This window comes from Chiloscyllium plagiosum, unplaced genomic scaffold (genome assembly GCF_037043375.1).
Source record: "Chiloscyllium plagiosum isolate Xiang-an unplaced genomic scaffold, Cpla_swu_hap1 HiC_scaffold_15, whole genome shotgun sequence".
Taxonomy (NCBI): domain Eukaryota; kingdom Metazoa; phylum Chordata; class Chondrichthyes; order Orectolobiformes; family Hemiscylliidae; genus Chiloscyllium; species Chiloscyllium plagiosum.
In genome coordinates this window covers 9,462,239-9,481,347 of record NW_028270153.1, presented here as the reverse complement: position 1 = coordinate 9,481,347, position 19,109 = coordinate 9,462,239, and the positions used below count along the sequence as shown (strand labels likewise).

The 19,109-nt window shown below is 43.0% G+C and overlaps 1 protein-coding gene across 2 annotated transcripts in view; it reads left to right on the top strand.

Moving 5' to 3' along the window:
- Nucleotides 1-19,109, top strand: part of unm_sa1614 (un-named sa1614) — a 268,689-nt gene that overhangs the window by 103,849 nt on the left and 145,731 nt on the right. For both annotated transcript variants that reach the window (XM_087994717.1, XM_087994716.1), the window contains exons 4-5: nucleotides 12,911-12,982; nucleotides 13,852-13,901. In XM_087994717.1, the coding sequence (XP_087850843.1) occupies nucleotides 12,911-12,982; nucleotides 13,852-13,901 (122 nt within the window). The remainder of the gene's footprint in view (nucleotides 1-12,910; nucleotides 12,983-13,851; nucleotides 13,902-19,109) is intronic.

The following is a 19,109-nucleotide window of genomic DNA, read 5'->3' as shown; positions in this document are numbered from 1 at the left end:
TGGGTGGGAGATATCCTGAGGTGATGAGGTTCTGTATGGTCTGGGAGATGATGGTTTGGTGATGGGGGGTGGGGTCATGGTCGAGGGGGCGGTAGGAGGAGGTGTCTTCGAGTTGGCGTCTGGCTTCAGCGGTGTAGAAGTCAGTACCTGCAGACCAACCTTCTGTGACTAATGCACAAGGCCACAGAGGTCCCTCTGCATAGCAAGGTGCAACTGCCAACAAGAAAAGCACTCAATTATCCCCACTCTTTGCTTCCTGTTAGTCAACCAATCCTCTATCCATGCTAATACATTGCCCTTAATGCCTTGCATCTTTAACTTATGCAGCAGCCTGTTGTGCGGCACCTTGTCAAAGGCCTTTTGGAAATCTAGACACACCACATCTACTGAGTCCCCATTATCCACTGTGCTCATATTGTCTTCATAGAATTCCAGTAGATTAGTTAAGCATGACCTGCCTTTCATGAATCCATGCTGCGTCTCCCCAATGGGACAATTTGTATCTAGATGGCCTTGCTATTTTTTCCTTGATAATAGACTCCAGCATTTTCCTCACAACTAAATTAAGCTAACCGGTCTATAATTCCTCATCTTTTGTCTACCTCCTTTTTTAAACAGTGGCATCACATTTGCTGTTTTCCACTCGACTGGAACTTCCCCAGAGTCCAGTGAATTTTGGAAAATTACCACAAGTACATTTGCTATTTCTCCGGTCACCTCTTAGTATTCTAGGGTGTATTCCATCAGGGCCAGGAGACTTGTCTACCCTTAACTCCATTAGCTTGCATAACACTACCTCTTTCATGATAATGATTATTTTCAGGTCCTCACCTACCTTTGTCTCTTTGTCAATTACTGGCATATTATTAATGTCGCTGAAAATGTGTTGCTGGAAAAGTGCAGCAGGTCAGGCAGCATCCAAGGAGCAGGAGAATCGACGTTTCGGGCATGAGCCCTTCTTCAGAAATGAGGAAAGTGTGCCAAGCAGGCTAAGATAAAAGGTAGGGAGGAAAGGTAGGAACCAGGACAGAACCCCACTGGTCCTCACCTACCACCCCACCAACCTACATATACATCGTATCATCCGTTGTCATTTCCGCCACCTTCAAACGGACCCCACCACCTATCAGTGTTCCGAAAAGACCCCTCCCTCCTCGTCAGGTCCACACACCCCACCAATCCAACCTCCACTCCCGGCACCTTCCCCTGCAACCGCAAGAAATGCAAAACTTGCGCCCACACCTCCCCCCTTACTTCCCTCCAAGGCCCCAAGGGATCCTTCCATATCCACCCCAAATTCACCTGCACCTCCACACACATCATTTACTGCATCTGCTGCACCCGATGTGGCCTCCTTTGTATTGGGGAGACAGGCCGCCTACTTGCGGAACGTTTCAGAGAACACCTCTGGGACACCCGGACGAACCAACCCAACCACTCAACACTTCAATTCCCCCTCCCACTCCACCAAGGACATGCAGGTCCTTGGACTCCTCCATCGCCAGATCATAGCAACACGACGGCTGGAGGAAGAGCGCCTCATGTTCCGCCTAGGAACCCTCCAACCAGAAGGGATGAACTCAGATTTCTCCAGTTTCCTCATTTCCCCTCCCCCCACCTTGTCTCAGTCCCAACCCTCGAACTCAGCACCACCTTCCTAACCTGCAATCTTCTTCTTGACCTCTCCGCCCCCCACCCCCACTCCGCCCTATCACCCAGGCCTTATCACCCTCACCTTAACCTCCTTCCACCTATCGCATTTCCAACGCCCCTCCCCCAAGTCCCTCCTCCCTACCTTTTATCTTAGCCTGCTTGGCACACTTTCCTCATTCCTGAAGAAGGGCTCATGTCCGAAACGTTGATTCTCCTCCTTGGATGCTGCCTGACCTGCTGTGCTTTTCCACCAATACATTTTCAGCTCTGATCTCCAGCATCTGCAGTCCTCACGTTCTCCAATGTTATTAATGTCCTCCACTGTGAAGACCAACACAAAATACATATTCAATGCCTCAGCAATTTCCTCATATCCCATTGCTAAATCTCCCTTCTCACCCTGGAAAAGGACCAATATTTACTTTAGCCACATTTTTTTATTTTATATATTATACGAACTTTTGCTATCTGTCTTTATGTTCTGAGCTAGTTTATTCTCGTAATCTACCTAACTTTCCTTTATAGCTTTTCTTGTGGTTTTCTGTTGACCTTTAAAGCTTTCCCAATCTTCTAGTTTTCCGCTGATCTTGGCCACTTTGTGTATCTTCTCTTTCATTTGATCACCTCCCTTATTTCCTTAAACACCCACAGCAAATTACCCCTTTTCCTAGAGTCTTTCCTTTTCACTGGTGTATACTTTTGTTGAGCACTTTAAAAAATTGCTTTGAAAGTCCTCCACTGTTCGTTAACTGTCCCACCAGCTGATGCAGAGAATATTATGGTATCACCCAAGGGCTTGAAGTGGCATCTTTACATGGTCCAAGTAGTAAACTGGAAGAGTCTTTGCTTCAAGGCTACTTTCACCAACTCCATCTACATCCTATTGTAGTCTCCTTTGTTTAAGCCCAGGATCCTGGCATTGGATTTTAGTTTTGCACTTTCCATCTGTATTCTGAATTTTGACAGATTACATTAAGAGGTCACTCTGCTTGTTGACAACTATAGAACGTACAGGATTCGAGCACCTATTCTGAAAGTGGTAAAAGTAATATGAACTATTTATTGCCCATGAAGGATATTGTTAAGATGAAACAATGGTTTTGTGAAGTCTGGTGACCAGACATTTTCATCAGCAATCACTCACTGACAAATATGATTGCCTACCTCGGAAAGTCTATGTCACTGGTCATGGGTTCTGTGGATCCATGTGTGGCTGATGAGCCTGATCCTAGAGCCACGCCTCCGACCATAAATTTGGCAGGTATGTCCGGGAGGTGGAATTGGTAATTGGCCTTGAGATTAGATTAGATTAGATTACATTACATTACAGTGTGGAAACAGGCCCTTCGGCCCAACAAGTCCACACCGACCCGCCGAAGTGAAACCCACCCATACCCCTTCATTTAGCCCTTACCTAACACTACGGGCAATTTAGTATGGCCAATTCACCTGACCCTGCACATCTTTGGACTGTGGGAGGAAACCGGAGCACCTGGAGGAAACCCACGCAGACACGGGGAGAATGTGCAAACTCCACACAGTCAGTCGCCTGAGGCGGGAATTGAACCCAAGTCTCAGGCGCTGTGAGGCAGCAGTGCTAACCACTGTGCCACCGTGACGCCCACTTTATGGTGCTAAACTACCTTGCCAGACAGCAGTAATATAAGCCAGTATCTAAAAATGAGAGGGCAAAGTGGGAAAAAAAGCAATGCAAGTCAGGCACGCTATGAGTATCCAGGTAGGGTAAAACTGAATAAGCACTGTGTCAATGGACGATGAGTCGAGAAATACAGCCTGGTCCCTAATAAATATGAACTAGGACCCTATGATTCCTGCAGGGCATACCTTTCTCTGGTTCCCTTTCCATTTTGCCTCTTACAACCGGATGTTCTCAAAATATTGCATCCCTTCATAGAGGAGTTTCCTCTGAGTCAGTTTCTGAATGAGGGTCTCCCACACATTGACATCCATATTGTTTTTCTTGAGGGAAATCAGGGAGTCTTTGAAATGCTTCCTCTCTCCTCTCATTTGAGTGCCTTCCTTGAACCAGCCAAAAAAGATTTGCTTTGGTAGTCAGAATGCATGGTCCCCCAGCAGATTTGGTTTTGGATGAAGATATTATTAGCTGCTTCAGTGATGCTGATGTTAGTATGCATGTTGCCCAAGCTGATGCAGAGAATCCATCTCAAACAACGTTATGGTATTACCCAAGGGTCTAGAAGTGGCATCTTTACGTAATCCAAGTTTCAGAACCATATAGAAAAATTGCAAGGATGACTGCCTTATATACAAGGATCTTGTATATAAGAGTAACAAAAAGATGGGGTACTGAGCTAATGGTCGGATACTTGGTAGTGTGGATGAGCAGAGGGATCTTGGTGTCCATGTACACAGATCTTTGAAAGTTGCCACCCAGGTAAATAGTGCGGTGAAGAAGGCATATGGCGTACTGGCTTTTATTGGTAGAGGAATTGAGTTCCGGAGTACTGAGGTCATGTTGCAGTTGTATAAGACTCTGGTGCGGCCACATCTGGAGTATTGTGTGCAGTTTTGGTCGCCATACTATAGGAAGGATGTGGAGGCACTGGAACGGGTGCAGAGGAGGTTTACCAGGATGTTGCCTGGTATGGTAGGAAGATCGTATGAGGAAAGGCTGAGGCACTTGGGGTTGTTTTCATTGGAGAAAAGAAGGTTTAGGGGTGTCTTGATAGAGGTGTACAAGATGATTAGGGGTTTAGATAGGGTTGACAGAATCTTTTTCCACGTATGGAGTCAGCTATTACAAGGGGGCATAGCTTTAAATTAAGGGGGGGTAGGTATAGGACAGATGTTAGGGGTAGGTTCTTTACTCAGCTAGTCGTGAGTTCATGGAATGCCCTGCCAGTAGCAGTGGTGGACTCTCCCTCATTATGGGCATTTAAGCGGGCATTGGATAGGCATATGGAGGATAGTGGGCTAGTGTAGGTTAGGTGGGCTTGGATCGGCGCAACATCGAGGGCCGAAGGGCCTGTACTGCGCTGTGTTCTTCTATGTTCTATATCTTAGTATCTGTGCAGATATCATGGTTGTCAAAGTCTTTCATCCTTAGGTGTCTGGAGGCAATGCTTGCAATGTTGAATCTCTGCACCAATGTCAGCCATATGTGGCGCAGATTAGGGGTCCTGACAGCTCAATCTTAGCGATGGCATTGGCAGCAGCAAATGAGCCCAGCGTTGCTTATAATGGCGAGGATGTCAATTGAGGCAAGATGGCACTGAAGATTAATGACTCTTCTTCCAGCAATGGTGACACTGCACGGGGACTCAAGGCTGGCCCCAGGGCTGTGGCAGAGCACTTGACAAGAAGGACTGTAAATTTGAACACTGTTTCTTTATTTCTTTATTTTCTGCCTTTGTGTTCTATGTCTTGATTTTTTTCTGTGTTTTAAGATGACATGGAGAGTGGCAGCACTGTACAACACTTTTCACTGTATTTTGTTACAAAATGCATGTGACAAAAAAAAACAAATAAACGAAAGGTAATTTCCCAGGTATGGGAAATGTTACACATTTGGGAGGATTTCTTCATTGATTTTAATCAAGGGATAGACCAATTAAGACAGAACGTGACCTAAGACAAGTTGGTCAACAATTTGAGTCATCTTGAGGTAGAGACTGAGACCAGTTCTTCGGTTCGCTCCTACAAAGACATTAACAGAAGCTTGAAGATTCTCTTCCGAGAGAACAGAAATGACATTGTCAGCCATATACTGAAGTTTCACAAGTGAGGTCGGTGATGTTTTCTTCTTGGATTTCAAACAGTTGAGATTGAAACATTTTCTATCCATCCTGGAGGCAGTGTCCACACCACTGGGAAGCTTGTTCTTAATAAAATGAAGAATGGTTGGTGATGAAGATAGGGATAAGAGTAGAGGTGATGACACATCCCTGCTTGACCTCAAAGACTTCTGTCATATTACCATTGGAGAGGTCTGTCGCTGACATTTTATTCTGGAGAAGTACGATGTTGATGAATTTCACTGGATAGCCAATCTTTGACAGGATCTTCCATAGAACATCCTGATTGAATCAAAAACTTTGATCATGTTAATAAAGGTCATGTAGAGTGGTTGGTGGTGGTCCAGGCATTTCTCTTAGAGTTAATGAGCAATGAAAATCATGCACATAATTCCACAGTTTGGTCAGAAGCCACACTGACTTTCCGGAATGATTTCCACCGAGGTTGGGAGAAGGTGCCCAGCAGGAATGCAAGTGATAATTTCTAGACGATGGAGAGTAGGAAGATTCTTCAGTCTTTGTTTCTTTTCATGAAGACATTAGCACTGGCAGCATCTCTGAGATTGGTAGAGATTTCTTCTTTGTCTCAGGTTTTCAGGAACAGATGGTGGAGATGATAGGTAAGCTGTGTTCATCCAACTTTGAAAATCTCTGCTAGAATCCCATCTGGTAGAGGCTGGGACAATTACAACTTTTAAAAGGTACAGGAAAGGTTTAGATGGAGAAGGGCCAAGTGCTGGCAAATGGTTCTAGATTAGTTTAGGATATTTGTTTGGTACGGATGAATTGGACCGAAGGGTCTGTTTCTGTGCTGTACACCTCTACAACTCAATGATTCTATAAACCACACAAATTCTATGCCTTCTGACTCAATATCACTACTTGCTATTGATTTATTTTCTTCTTTCTAACATAGCAAACCAGCCCCATTGCCCATCTGCCTGTCATTTCGATAGGACACGTATCCTCCGATAGTTAGTCACCCCTTACAAACACCTCTGTGTTATACCCACAACACTGTACCACCAATTTCAACCTGCGCTACAAACTCAGTTACCTTGTTTGTATATACTACGTACATTTTAGTATAACATGCTCAATCCTGCTCTCTGTCTCATAATTGTCCCTTTATCTATTGTATCTGAAGTGAGATTCCTGAGTCATTCCATAATCTCTGCCCTATACTTGTTCTGGTGAGCTATTTTTTAACTTTTTTCATAATTTTCCAAGCAACTGACCCAGACAACTGATTTTCCAGCCCATCCAAAGGAATCATATAGCTGTTTGGACCTAGGAACTGTTTCCAGGGTTGATATACCCAACTGCATCCATAAAGTGAAAACTATGCAATTTCAAGTACTCTAAATTTAAACAATTCTGCCAAGTCAGCACATTTCCCAATTTAAGCAACTGACCTCTGCCTGTTGGAACTGTTTTTGTATTCTAAGAAATGATAGTTATTCTGTACATTGATTCCAATTAGCCAGATGTATTCTGTGTTTATTCATTCCAATCTTGAAAATTTTAATTAAAAATATAGGATTGAAACTTACCTTTGTCCACTAATTCTGACTTGCATTGAGTTTTTAGGCCTAGCGAACTGTCTCACTCTGTGTTACCAAATCTGTCTTATTATTTATCTACCTGACTCCTATATTGTCTTTTATGCCTGATGTTTTGATTTATTATTGTCACATGTACTTAGGTACAGTGAAAAGTTTTAGTTTGCATGTGGTACAGACAGATCATACCATACAAAGTGCATTAGGATAATAAAACAGAGTCATGGTTGCAGAGAAGGTTCATAATGAATGAGGTGATCAGTGTTAAATTCAAAATTCGAGAAGTTCATTCAGATATCTAATAATAGCGGGGAAGAAGCTGCTCTTGAATCAGTTGGTACGTGTGTTTCAGCTTTCTGTAATTTCTTACGGTCCTAGGTAGAGCAGTTGCCATACCAAGCTGTAATGCATCCAGATAGAATATTTTATATGGTTCATCAAAAAAAACTGCTAATGTTTATGGATATGCCAAATTTCCTTAGCCTCCTGAGGAAGTAGAGCCATTGAGTACTTTCTTGACTGTAGCATCAGCATGGGTGCACCAGGAAAGATTGTTGGTGATCATCATTCCTGGGAACTGGACCCTCTGGAGCATATTCACCTCAGCTCCATTAATGTAGGCAGGGGTGTGTCCTCCACCTTGCTTCCTGAAGTCAATGACCAACTCTTCTGCCTCACTAGCATTGAGGAAGAAATTGTTATCTTTACACCATCCCAACAAACATTCTATCACTTTCCTATATTCTGTTTCATCATTGTTTGATATCTAGCCTACTACGATGGTGTCATCAACGAACTTGTAGTTGGAGTTAGGATGGAATTTGGCCTCACAGGGATGAGTGTACAGGGAGTATAGTAAGAAGCTGAGTACGCTTCATTGCAGGGCACCAGGGTTGAGGATTATTATGGAGGAGGTGTTGTTGCCTATTCTCACTGGCTGTGGTCAGAAAGTCAAGGATCCAGTTGCACAGGGCAGAGAAAACCTTAGAGTTTGGAGATTGATTGGAATTATGGTGTTGAAGGCAGAGCTGAATTCCATGCTCCAATCACTTGCCATTTGTAGAACAACTTGCCTCTCAATAGATATCCCAGAATTCACTGGCATCCCTTCCATGTTCAAAAGCTCCGTGTGCACCAGGACAAGTACTCTCATTCCACAGGAGACTTGCATAGTTGCTGACATTTATCTCAGATATGGCAGAGAGGGGAAATTGTCACCCAGCTTTATGGGTAAGGTCCTGGAGGTCCGGATGGATGTGGTGGTTCACAGGCAGGACTTCCTGTATCTCTCCAGGGCCGGCAGAGGAGGCCATAACATGAGACCATGCTAAACTGGTGTGAAGTTACCACTCATGTTGAAGCAGTCTCAGCAAATTGGTGGAACTTACAGCATATAGGAAGAAGGTCAATGTCCTTCTCTGCTCAGCCAGTTTAAGTGCCAATATCTTCTCTCCAATACCTCACGCATATCTGTCTTTGCTATTGTATCCACTCCCAACAACCACTCTCATTGTTTTATAAAATAAAGATCAGTACAGCAAAGGAATGGGCCCTTTGGCCCATGATGTTATGCCGAACAAGACACCAAATTAAACTAATACCTTCTGCCTGCCCTTGGTCCAGATCCCTCCATTCCTTACATCTTCATGTGCTTAGCTAAAAGTCCCTTAAACTCCCTAACATATTTGCCTCTACTACCACCCCTGGCAGCACGTTCCAGACTCCTACCACTCTGTGCGAAAAACTTGTCCCTCATATCTCATTTGCATTTTCTGCCCCTCACCTCAAAGGCATGACCCCCACCCTTGTACATAACATTGCAACTCTGGGGAAAAGATTCTGACCGTCAATCCTACCTATGCATCTCATAATATTACAGACTTCTATCAAGTCTCCCCTCAGCTTCCACCACTCCAGAGAAAACAACCTGAGTTTTTTGAGCCTCTCCTTATAGGTCATACCCTCTAATGCAGGCAGCATACCAGTAAATCTCTTCTGCACCCTCTCCAAACCCTTCACATCCTTCCTGTAATCTGACAGCTAGAATTGAATGCAATACCCTAAGTGTGGCCTAACCAAAGACTTATAAAGCTGCAACATGACAACCTGGCTGTTGTTCTGAACTCCCTGACCAATACAAGCAAGCTTGCCATAAGCCTTTTTTATCATCCTATCTACTTGCATGGCAACTTCCTGTGAACTATGGACTTGAATCCCAAGATCCTTCTGTACATCAATGCTGTTCAGGATCCTGCCATTAACAATATACTTTTCCTTAACATTTGATCTCCCGAAGTGCAGTACCTCACACTTGCCTGGATTAAACTCCATCTACCAGTTTTCTACCTGTGTCTGCAACTGATCTATATCCCGCTATATCCTTTGACAATCTTCGACACTATCCACAACTCCACCAATCATTATATTGTCTGCAAGCTTACTAACCCCCACCCATCTACATTTTCACCCAAGTCATCTAAAAATATCACAAACACTAGAGGTCCCAGTATACATGCTTGTGGATCACCACTAGTCATGAGCCTCCAACCAGAGAAACACCCTTCAACAATTACTGTCTGCCTTGGCAAGCAAATTCTGAATCCATGTGGCCAAGTCACCAATGATCCCATGCATCTTAAGCTTCTGGATGAGCTTACCGTGAGAGACTTTGTCAAAAGCCTTATTAAAATCCATGCAGACAACATCCACTGCTCTACCCTCGTTACCCTCGTCACCTCCTCAAAAACATTCAATCAAGTTTCTAAGACATGATCTGCCCTGCACAAAGCCATGCTGACTGTCTATAATTTGGACATTCTTTTCCAAATGCGCATAAATTCGATCCCTAAAAATTCTTTCCAATAGCTTGCCTACCACCAAGGTGAGACTCACCAGTCTGTAGATTCCTGAATTATCCCTATTTCCCTTCATGAACAGAGAAACAACATTAGCTACTTGCTAGTCTTTCAGGACCAGTGGCTCGTGAGGATACAAAGTTCTTGGTCAAGGTCCCAAATGGAAAGAGTTCAGAAGAAATTTTCAAGGATGTTACCAAGTCTGAATTATAGGAAGAGGTTGGACAAGCTAGGACATTTTTCTTTCAAGTATAGGAGACCGAAGTGGGGCCTCATAGAGATGTGTAAGATCATGAGAGGCATGGATAGAGTGAATACACTCAGTCTTTTCCCCAAGGTTGGGGCATCAAGGACTAGAGGGTATCAATTAGGGTTAGAGAGGAAAGAATAAAAGGGAACCTGAGGGGCAACCTTTCTACATAGAGGGTGGTACGCATATGGAACAAGCTGCCAGCGGAAGTGGTTGATGTGGGTACATTAACAACATTTAAATGGCATTTGGACAAATATATGGATATGAAAGGTTTAGAAGGATATGGACCCATTGCAAGGTAATGGGGTTAGCATTGATGGACATTTTGTTGTCGGCATGGATCAGTTTGGGCCAAAGGGCCTGTCTCCATGCTGTAGGACTCTATGCCCATCTCAAATTTAATGCAAACTCTTCTCCACTTGCCCTCACCCAACCCAAGCCCTGACACCACTAACTCTACAAGGCTTGTACACGGTCTGCTAATTTGTTCTGGACATCTCACTCATGGACATCCATTTTCGTCTTCCACAGTATCTGCCTCTTTTTCATTCCAAGGGGAAAACATCGCACAATTGGGCAGAAAGAGCCAAATTGGATCTGTAGGAGACAGTAAGGACTACAGATGCTGAAAGCCAGAGTCAGTAGATGTGAGGCTGGAAAAGCACAGCGAGTCAGACATCTGAGGAACAGGGAAGTCGATGTTTCAGGCTGAAACCCTTCATCAGGGCTGAGTAGTGGGAGGGAGCCTCGAAGTACATAGAGTAAAGGGGGACGGGGCTGGGGTAAGGGTACGTGAGAAGGTGATAGGTAGATGTAGATGGTGGGTTATTATGATTGGTCAGTGGGAAGGGTGGAGCGGATAGGTGAGTAGGAAGTTGGACAGGTTAGTACAGGTCAGGAAGGCAAGGAGGAGGATGGAGCTAGACATGGAATAAGGCTGGGGGAGGAGGGAATTTGAAGGTGGTGAAGTCAATGTCAAAGCCATTGAGCTGTAAGTTTTCCAGGCAAAATATGAAGTGTTGATCCTCCAATTCCTGTTTGGCTTCATGCTGACATTGATAAAGGTGTTGCTGGGGAAGTGAAAGAGGGAATTAAAGTGGATGGCAACCCGAATGTCAGTTTGGCTGTGTGATGTGCTGCCCATCAATTTGCTCCTAAGCTTTTATGAGGAGATGATCCTGTCTGCTTGGAGAAGGGCTTCATTCTGGTATTAGAGGTTCTTGACTTACTCTGTTTCACAACTGACCAAAGCCTGACCCCTTGACTGAGGCCTGCTGACAATATGGCAAACTTCCTGACTTTAGATTAGATTAGATTACTTACAGTGTGGAAACAGGCCCTTCAGCCTAACAAGTCCACACCACCCCGCCGAAGCGCAACCCACCCATACCCCTACATTTACCCCTTACCTAACACTACGGGCAATTTAGCATGGCCAATTCACCTGACCTGCACATCTTTGGACTGTGGGAGGAAACCGGAGCACCCGGAGGAAACCCACGCAGACACGGGGAGAACGTGCAAACTCCACACAGTCAGTCGCCTGAGGCGGGAATTGAACCCGGGTCTCTGGCGCTGTGAGGCAGCAGTGCTAACCACTGTGCCACCGTGCCGTCCACTTTATGACTGTGCTAAACTACCTTGCCAGACAGCAGTAATATAAGCCAGTATCTAAAAATGAGAGGGCAAAGTGGGAAAAAAAGCAATGCAAGTCAGGCACGCTATGAGTATCCAGGTAGGGTAAAACTGAATAAGCACTGTGTCAATGGACGATGAGTCGAGAAATACAGCCTGGTCCCTAATAAATATGAACTAGGACCCTATGATTCCTGCAGGGAGAAGGATAAATCAAGGAGCAGCACATCCTGACAGGCCAAAAGGATCATCTCCGTGAACCCTGTGAATAGGGATCATTGACTGCCTTGCCAATCTTTCCCTCCTTCCATAACACCCATTTTTTTTCCTGTCTGTATTTATAGGGGTAGTTTATAATGCGGTCATAGTTTTAGCTAGTACAGTTGTATGTCGCCAGTGAATTAGTAAATTTCACATGTATTTCCAGAACCTTTAGTTTTTGTGACAACTAGGAGAAAGTGAGGACTGCAGGTGCTCGAGATCAGAGTTGAAGAGTGTGGTGCTGGAAAAGCATAGCCGGTCAGGCAGCATATGAGGAACAGGATCGAGCATAAGCTCTTCATCAGGAATACATGCTACTTGTGCTTCTCCTTATCTTGCCAAACTTGTAGCCCAATTCTTCAAGCATCCAGTCATAACCCGTATCACTTGGACTCCGATGAGATTCCACCCATAGATTTTATTTTAAATTATATGGAGCAGAAGAAGAGAGTGGGCTGTTTTTCCTTTCATTACCATTTTAAATTCCTCATCTACTGTACTCAGGTTATATTTTGTTATCTTCTGCTGCCTACTCAGAGCTATGATTCTTTTGTAAGCTTTGGCAGGCCATTTGACTGCAAGAGGAATGACTAAACCAAATTCCATCCTATCGCCCTATCCAAGTGACTAAGTTTTTAGTTTAATCCATTGAGTATTGCTGAGAAACATGAACCCTGCGAGATTCTCCCTTCCAGAACTCTTCAACTACCCAAATTAGAGCAAATTGGGATTGAAGCTGGACTCTTTTTATCGATGCAACCACTACTTAATAAGATCTCTGGATCATCGGTGGATAACATTAATTCCATTCAAAGTACATAACTTTACATTTGTCTTTTACATTTGCCCATTTTGTTTATTTGTTCTACAGTATCAATGCTTTCTCTGTATTGATTGTATTTTCTTCACTTTTAGATGCAGAGTGTGAATCACATTGTCTTTTTCCTGAACTCACTGCTGAAAGGAGAACTAAAAGGAATTAAGGGGGTGAGGCAATATTGACTATGTTTTTACAAAATAAATTTTAAGTGGGAAAGCTGTGACAGAACAATTAATATTGAGTTAATATCTTGGTTTACAGTTCTTTTGATGGTAGTTGTTAGTCATTACTTATACAAAAAACCCACTTCTTTAAAAGCTGTATTGCAATACTAAAGCATGCAAGTTGAAAGCAAATTTCCAGTGTAGACTGAATTTGCCAAATTCAGGACAGCAATTGAGACACTAAATCAGCTTTAGCACCTTGATTGAAACGTAAAAAACAACTTTGACAGTAATTTCCACACTTGCAACTATTACTGAGTCACAGAATAGTAATGCCAAAAGAAAGAATACAGCTTAAATAGTGCATCCAACATATTAAGGATAGGCTCAGTAGATTCTTAGCTCCAGAATTTGCAACATGATATGGATCAGCACATGCATTTCAACTAATATAATCCAAATCACATCATTGATGTGGGGGTGGTACAATGGCTCAGTGGTTGGCACTGCTACTTCACAGCACTAGGGACTCAGGTCTGATTCCACTCATGGGTGACTGTGTAAAGTTTGCACATTCTCTCTGTGTCCACATGGGTTTTCTCCAAGTGCTCTGGTTTCCTCCCGCAGTCCAAAGATGTGCAGGTTAGTTGGATTGGTCATGCTAAATTGTCCATAGTGTCCAGGGATTACAGGCTGGATGGATTAGCCATGGGAAATACGGGGTTACGGGGGGCCATCTGGGTGGAATGCTCTTCAGAGGGTTAGTGTGGCCTTGATGGGCTAAATGGCCTGCTTCCACACTATCGGGATTTTGATTGTTATGTGAAATAATTCAATTTCCTCCTTTTTACTCTTTTTCCACTTTTTTACAGGATTTAAAGAAGCCCTTTGAAAAAGCTTGGAAAGATTATGAAAACAAATTGTGAGTTTCAAATCTCAAATGCACAAAAAGAGTGGAAATACAGTTTATATTCTCCTCTTCACTCTCTTTTGTTCCATATCACAGAATTACATAAAGCAGGAGACCATTCAGCCCAATCGTGCCCATGCCAGAGCTATGAAAGAGCTATCTAATTAGTCCATTCCTCAATAGCCTTCATATTTTTGAGTTTCAATGCCTGTACACAGTTCCTTTTTAAAGGTTACTTTCTAACCCCACTTTCACTAATCTTTTAGACAGTGCTTTTGACATAACAAATCATTTCATAAAACAGAATTGTCAATCATAATCAAATGCTAATGCTAGTTATGTAAAGGTTATGTTAAATTCAGATCTTGAAGAATTCCCCAGAAGAAATTTGCAAACTAACGTACAATGCATAGTAGCTGAAGGTCCTCTAGAAATTGTTTTCCTTTTTTGCCAACAATCAAAGAGGATCAGCTTATATCTATGTCCACATTTTCTTGTATGATGCTTTAATTATCCTACAAGAGCAAATCTGACCAGTGTTTCCATTTGCAGCATTTCGATACCATATTAGCTACAGTGTAATTTATGTCTTTTATTGACCAAAGACATTAAGAATTGCTAACCAGATATTACTTTGCTTGGTTGCATCTGTTATAACAGTCCAACTTTATACTGTTATGAGGTTTAGATCAGCAGTTACAGGAAAAAAAGTTCTTTAAAGTTAGTTACTCTTACCGTAGATTCAAAAAGTCCAATTTACCATTAACAAAACAACTTAAATTTAAGGATTGGAACAGGGCAATCACAGTAATGGAACTAAATGACATTTGGGGTGTAAGATTGTAGAGGGCATTCTTCAAAATTAAGCTTTTAATCTATTGTGCAAGATAACACGTTATGCTTTAAAGGGTGGCTTGCCTCCACCAAGTGGACTTTAGCTATTCAGCCAGCAGAATATACTGACCAGCTGACGGACCTGGAGGAAACCTGGTCCGTTTTGAGCATCAGACCTCATAGTTTGAGTCAGCAGACCGCAGCAAAATTGAGATTTGGCCAGCCCCTGTGCCCAAAGAAGGCACATAGAGTGTAGAAGTAGGATTTGGGGAGATCCCCTCATGCAAACAGGGTGGCAGACATGGAGCAGCCACACAGTAGCCTGACTTCGTGCAGTCAAGACAAGTACTCTTACCTTGGTTTCACACTGGTAATGAGCAACTATTGTTCGCAATCTTCCATCAGATCAGTCCCACATTCCTTACAAAACCATTGATTTGTAATCTTAAATATATTCAGCACCATTCGTGGTAATTTGGCCAATCGTAGGAAGAAAATATATTGTTTGTCCTTCAAAGTGAATGTGACCATGTTTAACATCTGGTGTTCTGAAGAAAGGTCACCAAACTCAAAACATTTTTCTGCTTACTCTTCATTAATGTGGCCAGAGCTGCTGAGTTTTTTCAACAATTTCTGAGTTTGTTTAACTTCTGGGGTGTTTAGTAGGGTTCCAGTGGGTGCATAAGTGACTGCTAAAACTGATCTGTGCCCAAAAGATTTTGCTGTAAATAGGACAGGATAGTTTTGAACAAGATGCTGACTTGGTTTTCTTTGCCTTGTATTTTCAGTTTCACTCTGATGTGCAATTGCTTTCAAAGGAAGTCATGTAATTTTAGTTGATTGCATCGGATGCAGAGATTCAGGGTGTATTTCTCCCAGTATTATAAACAGTGATAGTATTGCGAAACCAAATCAGCTTCACTATCACTGGATTTGTAACACGGTGAAATTAAAACATTGAATGACCATCAAAATTTCCCAATTGTTCCTAACCAAACTTTACAAATAACAGATCTTTAATACCAATTTTTTTATTATTAGATTCCCTACAGTGTGGAAACAGGCCCTTCGGCCCAACCAGTCCACACCAACCCTCCGAAGGGTAACCCATCCAGACCCATTCCCTCTGAATGATGCACCTAACACTATGGGTAATTTACCATAGCCAATTCACCTGGCCTGCACATCTTTTGGACTGTGGGAGGAAACCGGAACACCCGGAGGAAACCCATGCAGACACGGGGAGAATGTGCAAACTCCACACAGTCACCCGAGGCTGGAATCAACCTGGGACCCTGGTGCTGTGAGGCAGCAATACTAACCACCGTGCCACCGTTAACTTAAACAAAAATTCACAATTTATTATTAATAATGTAACTTTGGCAGAATACAGAAAAACAAGAATGTCGTGATTGCAACAATGTCAGCCAGGTGTATCTCATAAAATATGAACTCCCTGATTAGGGCAGTTAATCTAGTCCAATCAGGGACCCCTGGCTGACAGATAAAAACAAGAATGTCAGACATCCTGTCACTCTGAGAACTGGCTTTGAGGGGATCTACTTTGTGTTACACACCACCCATAGCCAAGGAATCTTACTTGGTGCTAAAATGCTGCAGGAGGAGCTTAAAAAAAAATCAGCCAATGTCCTTGGATTCAAGAGGCAAAGGGATGTAGTGACTGCAATGAGGTCAGCCAGGTGGGCCTCATAGAATATGGTTTGCCTGATTGGAGCTATTAATCTGGTCCAATCAGAGAGCCCTGGCTGACAGGTATAAACAGGAGTGTTCTGAAGGAAAATAAAAATAAACAGGAGTATCAGACATCCTGTCACTCTGAGAGGACCTCCCACAGGTAAATAAAAGGTGACTTGGTGATGGCATACCAGCCTCTGTGGAGTAACTGCAAAGGTAATTAAATTATTTCTATGATCTAAAGCCTGATCATAGCCCTCACTCATACAGACAGGTAGAGACAGTTAAGGAACAATTTAGAAAAAAAAAGTGATTATCATTTGTTAGTTTAGTAAACTATTTCAAGTGATAGATACTTCACCTTCATGAAATCATTTAACAATTGTTTGTTCACAGGCAAGCAGAATTGTATACCTTGCTTGAATTCTGAAGTTACCAGCTAGTATGGACAGTTTCAGCAAACTTCTATAAATGTAGTTACTTATTTCTTATAGACTGGGATATTTTTCTCAGATCATTCAACAATTCAGTAACTAGATAGAAAACTAGAGAGAGCAACACATAACCACAGTCTCTGGAAGTTTTCAAAACTCACTCTCCCTTCTGCTAAAACCCAGTCAGAAACAGTTCACTTTTTAAAATGTTCAATCAGCATTCTCTGTGATTGGCAAGTCCTCCATTGATTGACCAGCATCCAACCAATTGCCAGCCTTGAGTGGAGCAACCACTCAGTGCAATTTGTCCAGTGTCCTTCGTATAGTAACTAACTTCCATGCCAGTTCCAACAGCAAACATTTTTCTTTGTTCTCTTGTTCTTTGAAACGAGCTGCTGTTCTTAATCTCAACTCTCAGTTCTAAACCAAACTAAATAAAAAGAATAAAATATAATGGTGAGGACCACTACACCAGAATTCAGAGCAGATGTCTGAAGAAAATATATTTGCATAAATTAAAATGTCATTTAGATGTACCACCCTCATAGAATCATAGAGTTTTAGAAATGTACAGCACAGAAACAGACCCTTCGGTCCAACTCGTCTATGTCGGCCAGATATCCCAACCTAATCTAGTCCCACTTGCCAGCACCTGGCCCATGTCCCTCCAAAGCCTTTCGATTCATATACCCATTCAGATGCCATTTAAATGTTGTAATTGTGCCAGCCTCCACCACTTCCTTTGGCAGCTGATCCCATACACGTACCACCCTCTGCATGAAAACGTTGCCCTTTAGGTCCCTTTTATATCTTTCCCCTCTCACCCTAAACCTATGCCCTCTAGTTCTGGACTCCCCCACCCCAGGGAAAAGACTTTGTCTATTTATCCTTTCCATGCCGCTCATGATTTTATAAACCTCAATAAGGTCACTCCTCAGCATCCCACACTCCAGGGAAATCAACCCCAGCCTATTCAACCTCTCCCTGTAGCTCAAATCCTCCAACCCTGGCAATATCCTTGTAAATCTTTTCTGAATCCTTTCAAGTTTCACAATATCCTTTCAGATAGGAAGGAGACCAGAATTGCATGCAATATTCCAAAAATGGCCTAACCAATATCCTGTACAGCCACAACATGACCTCCCAACTTCTGTACTCAATGCTCTGACCAATAAAGGAGAGCACACAAAATGCCTCCTTCACTATCCTATCTACCTTTGACCTGTCTTTCAAGGAGCTATGAACCTGCACACCAAGGTCTCTTTGTTCAGCAACACTCCCTAGGACCTTATCATTTAAGTGTATAAGTCCTATTAAGATTTGCTTTCCCAAAATGCAGCACCTCGCATTTATCTAAATTAAACTCCACCTGCCACTCCTTAGTCCATTGGCCCATCTGATCATGATCCCGTTGTAATCTGAGGTAACTTTCTTCACTGTCCACTACACATCCAATTTTGGTACCATCTGCAAACTTACTAACTATACCTCTTCTGCTCAAATCCAAATCACTTATATAAATGAGGAAAAGTAGTGGACCCAGCACCAATCCTTGTGGCACTCCACTGGTCACAAGCCTCCAGTCTGAAAAACAACCCTCCACCACCACCCTCTGTCTTCTATTTTTGAGTCAGTTCTGTATCCAGATGGCTAGTTCTCCCTGTATTTCATGAGATATAACCTTACTAACCAGTCTCCCATGGGGAACCTCGTTGAACGCCTTACTGAAGTCCGCGTAGATCACGTCTACCGTTCTGCCCTCATCAATCCTCTTTGTCACTTCTTCAAAAAAAACTCAATCAAGTTTGTGAGACATGGTTTCCCAAGCACAAAACCATGTTGACTATCCCTATTCAGTCCTTGCCTTTCCAAATACATGTACATCCTGTCGCTCAGGACTCCCTCCAACAACTTGTCCACCACTTATGTCAGGCTCACCGGTCTGTAGTTCCTTGGCTTGTCCTTACCACCTTTCTTAAATAGTGGTACCACGTTAGCCAACCTCCAGTCTTCCGGCACCTCACCTGTGACTATCGATGATAAAAATATCTCCTGAAGAAGGGCTTATGCCCGAAATGTCGATTCTCCTGTTCCCTGGATGCTGCCTGATCTGCTGAGCTTTTCCAGCAACACATTTTCAGCTAAAAATATCTCAGCAAGGCGTCCAGCAATCACTTCCCTAGCTTCCCACAGAGTCCTAGGGTACATCTGATCAGGTCTATGTTCTATGTTCTATTTGATCAGGTCCTGGGGATTT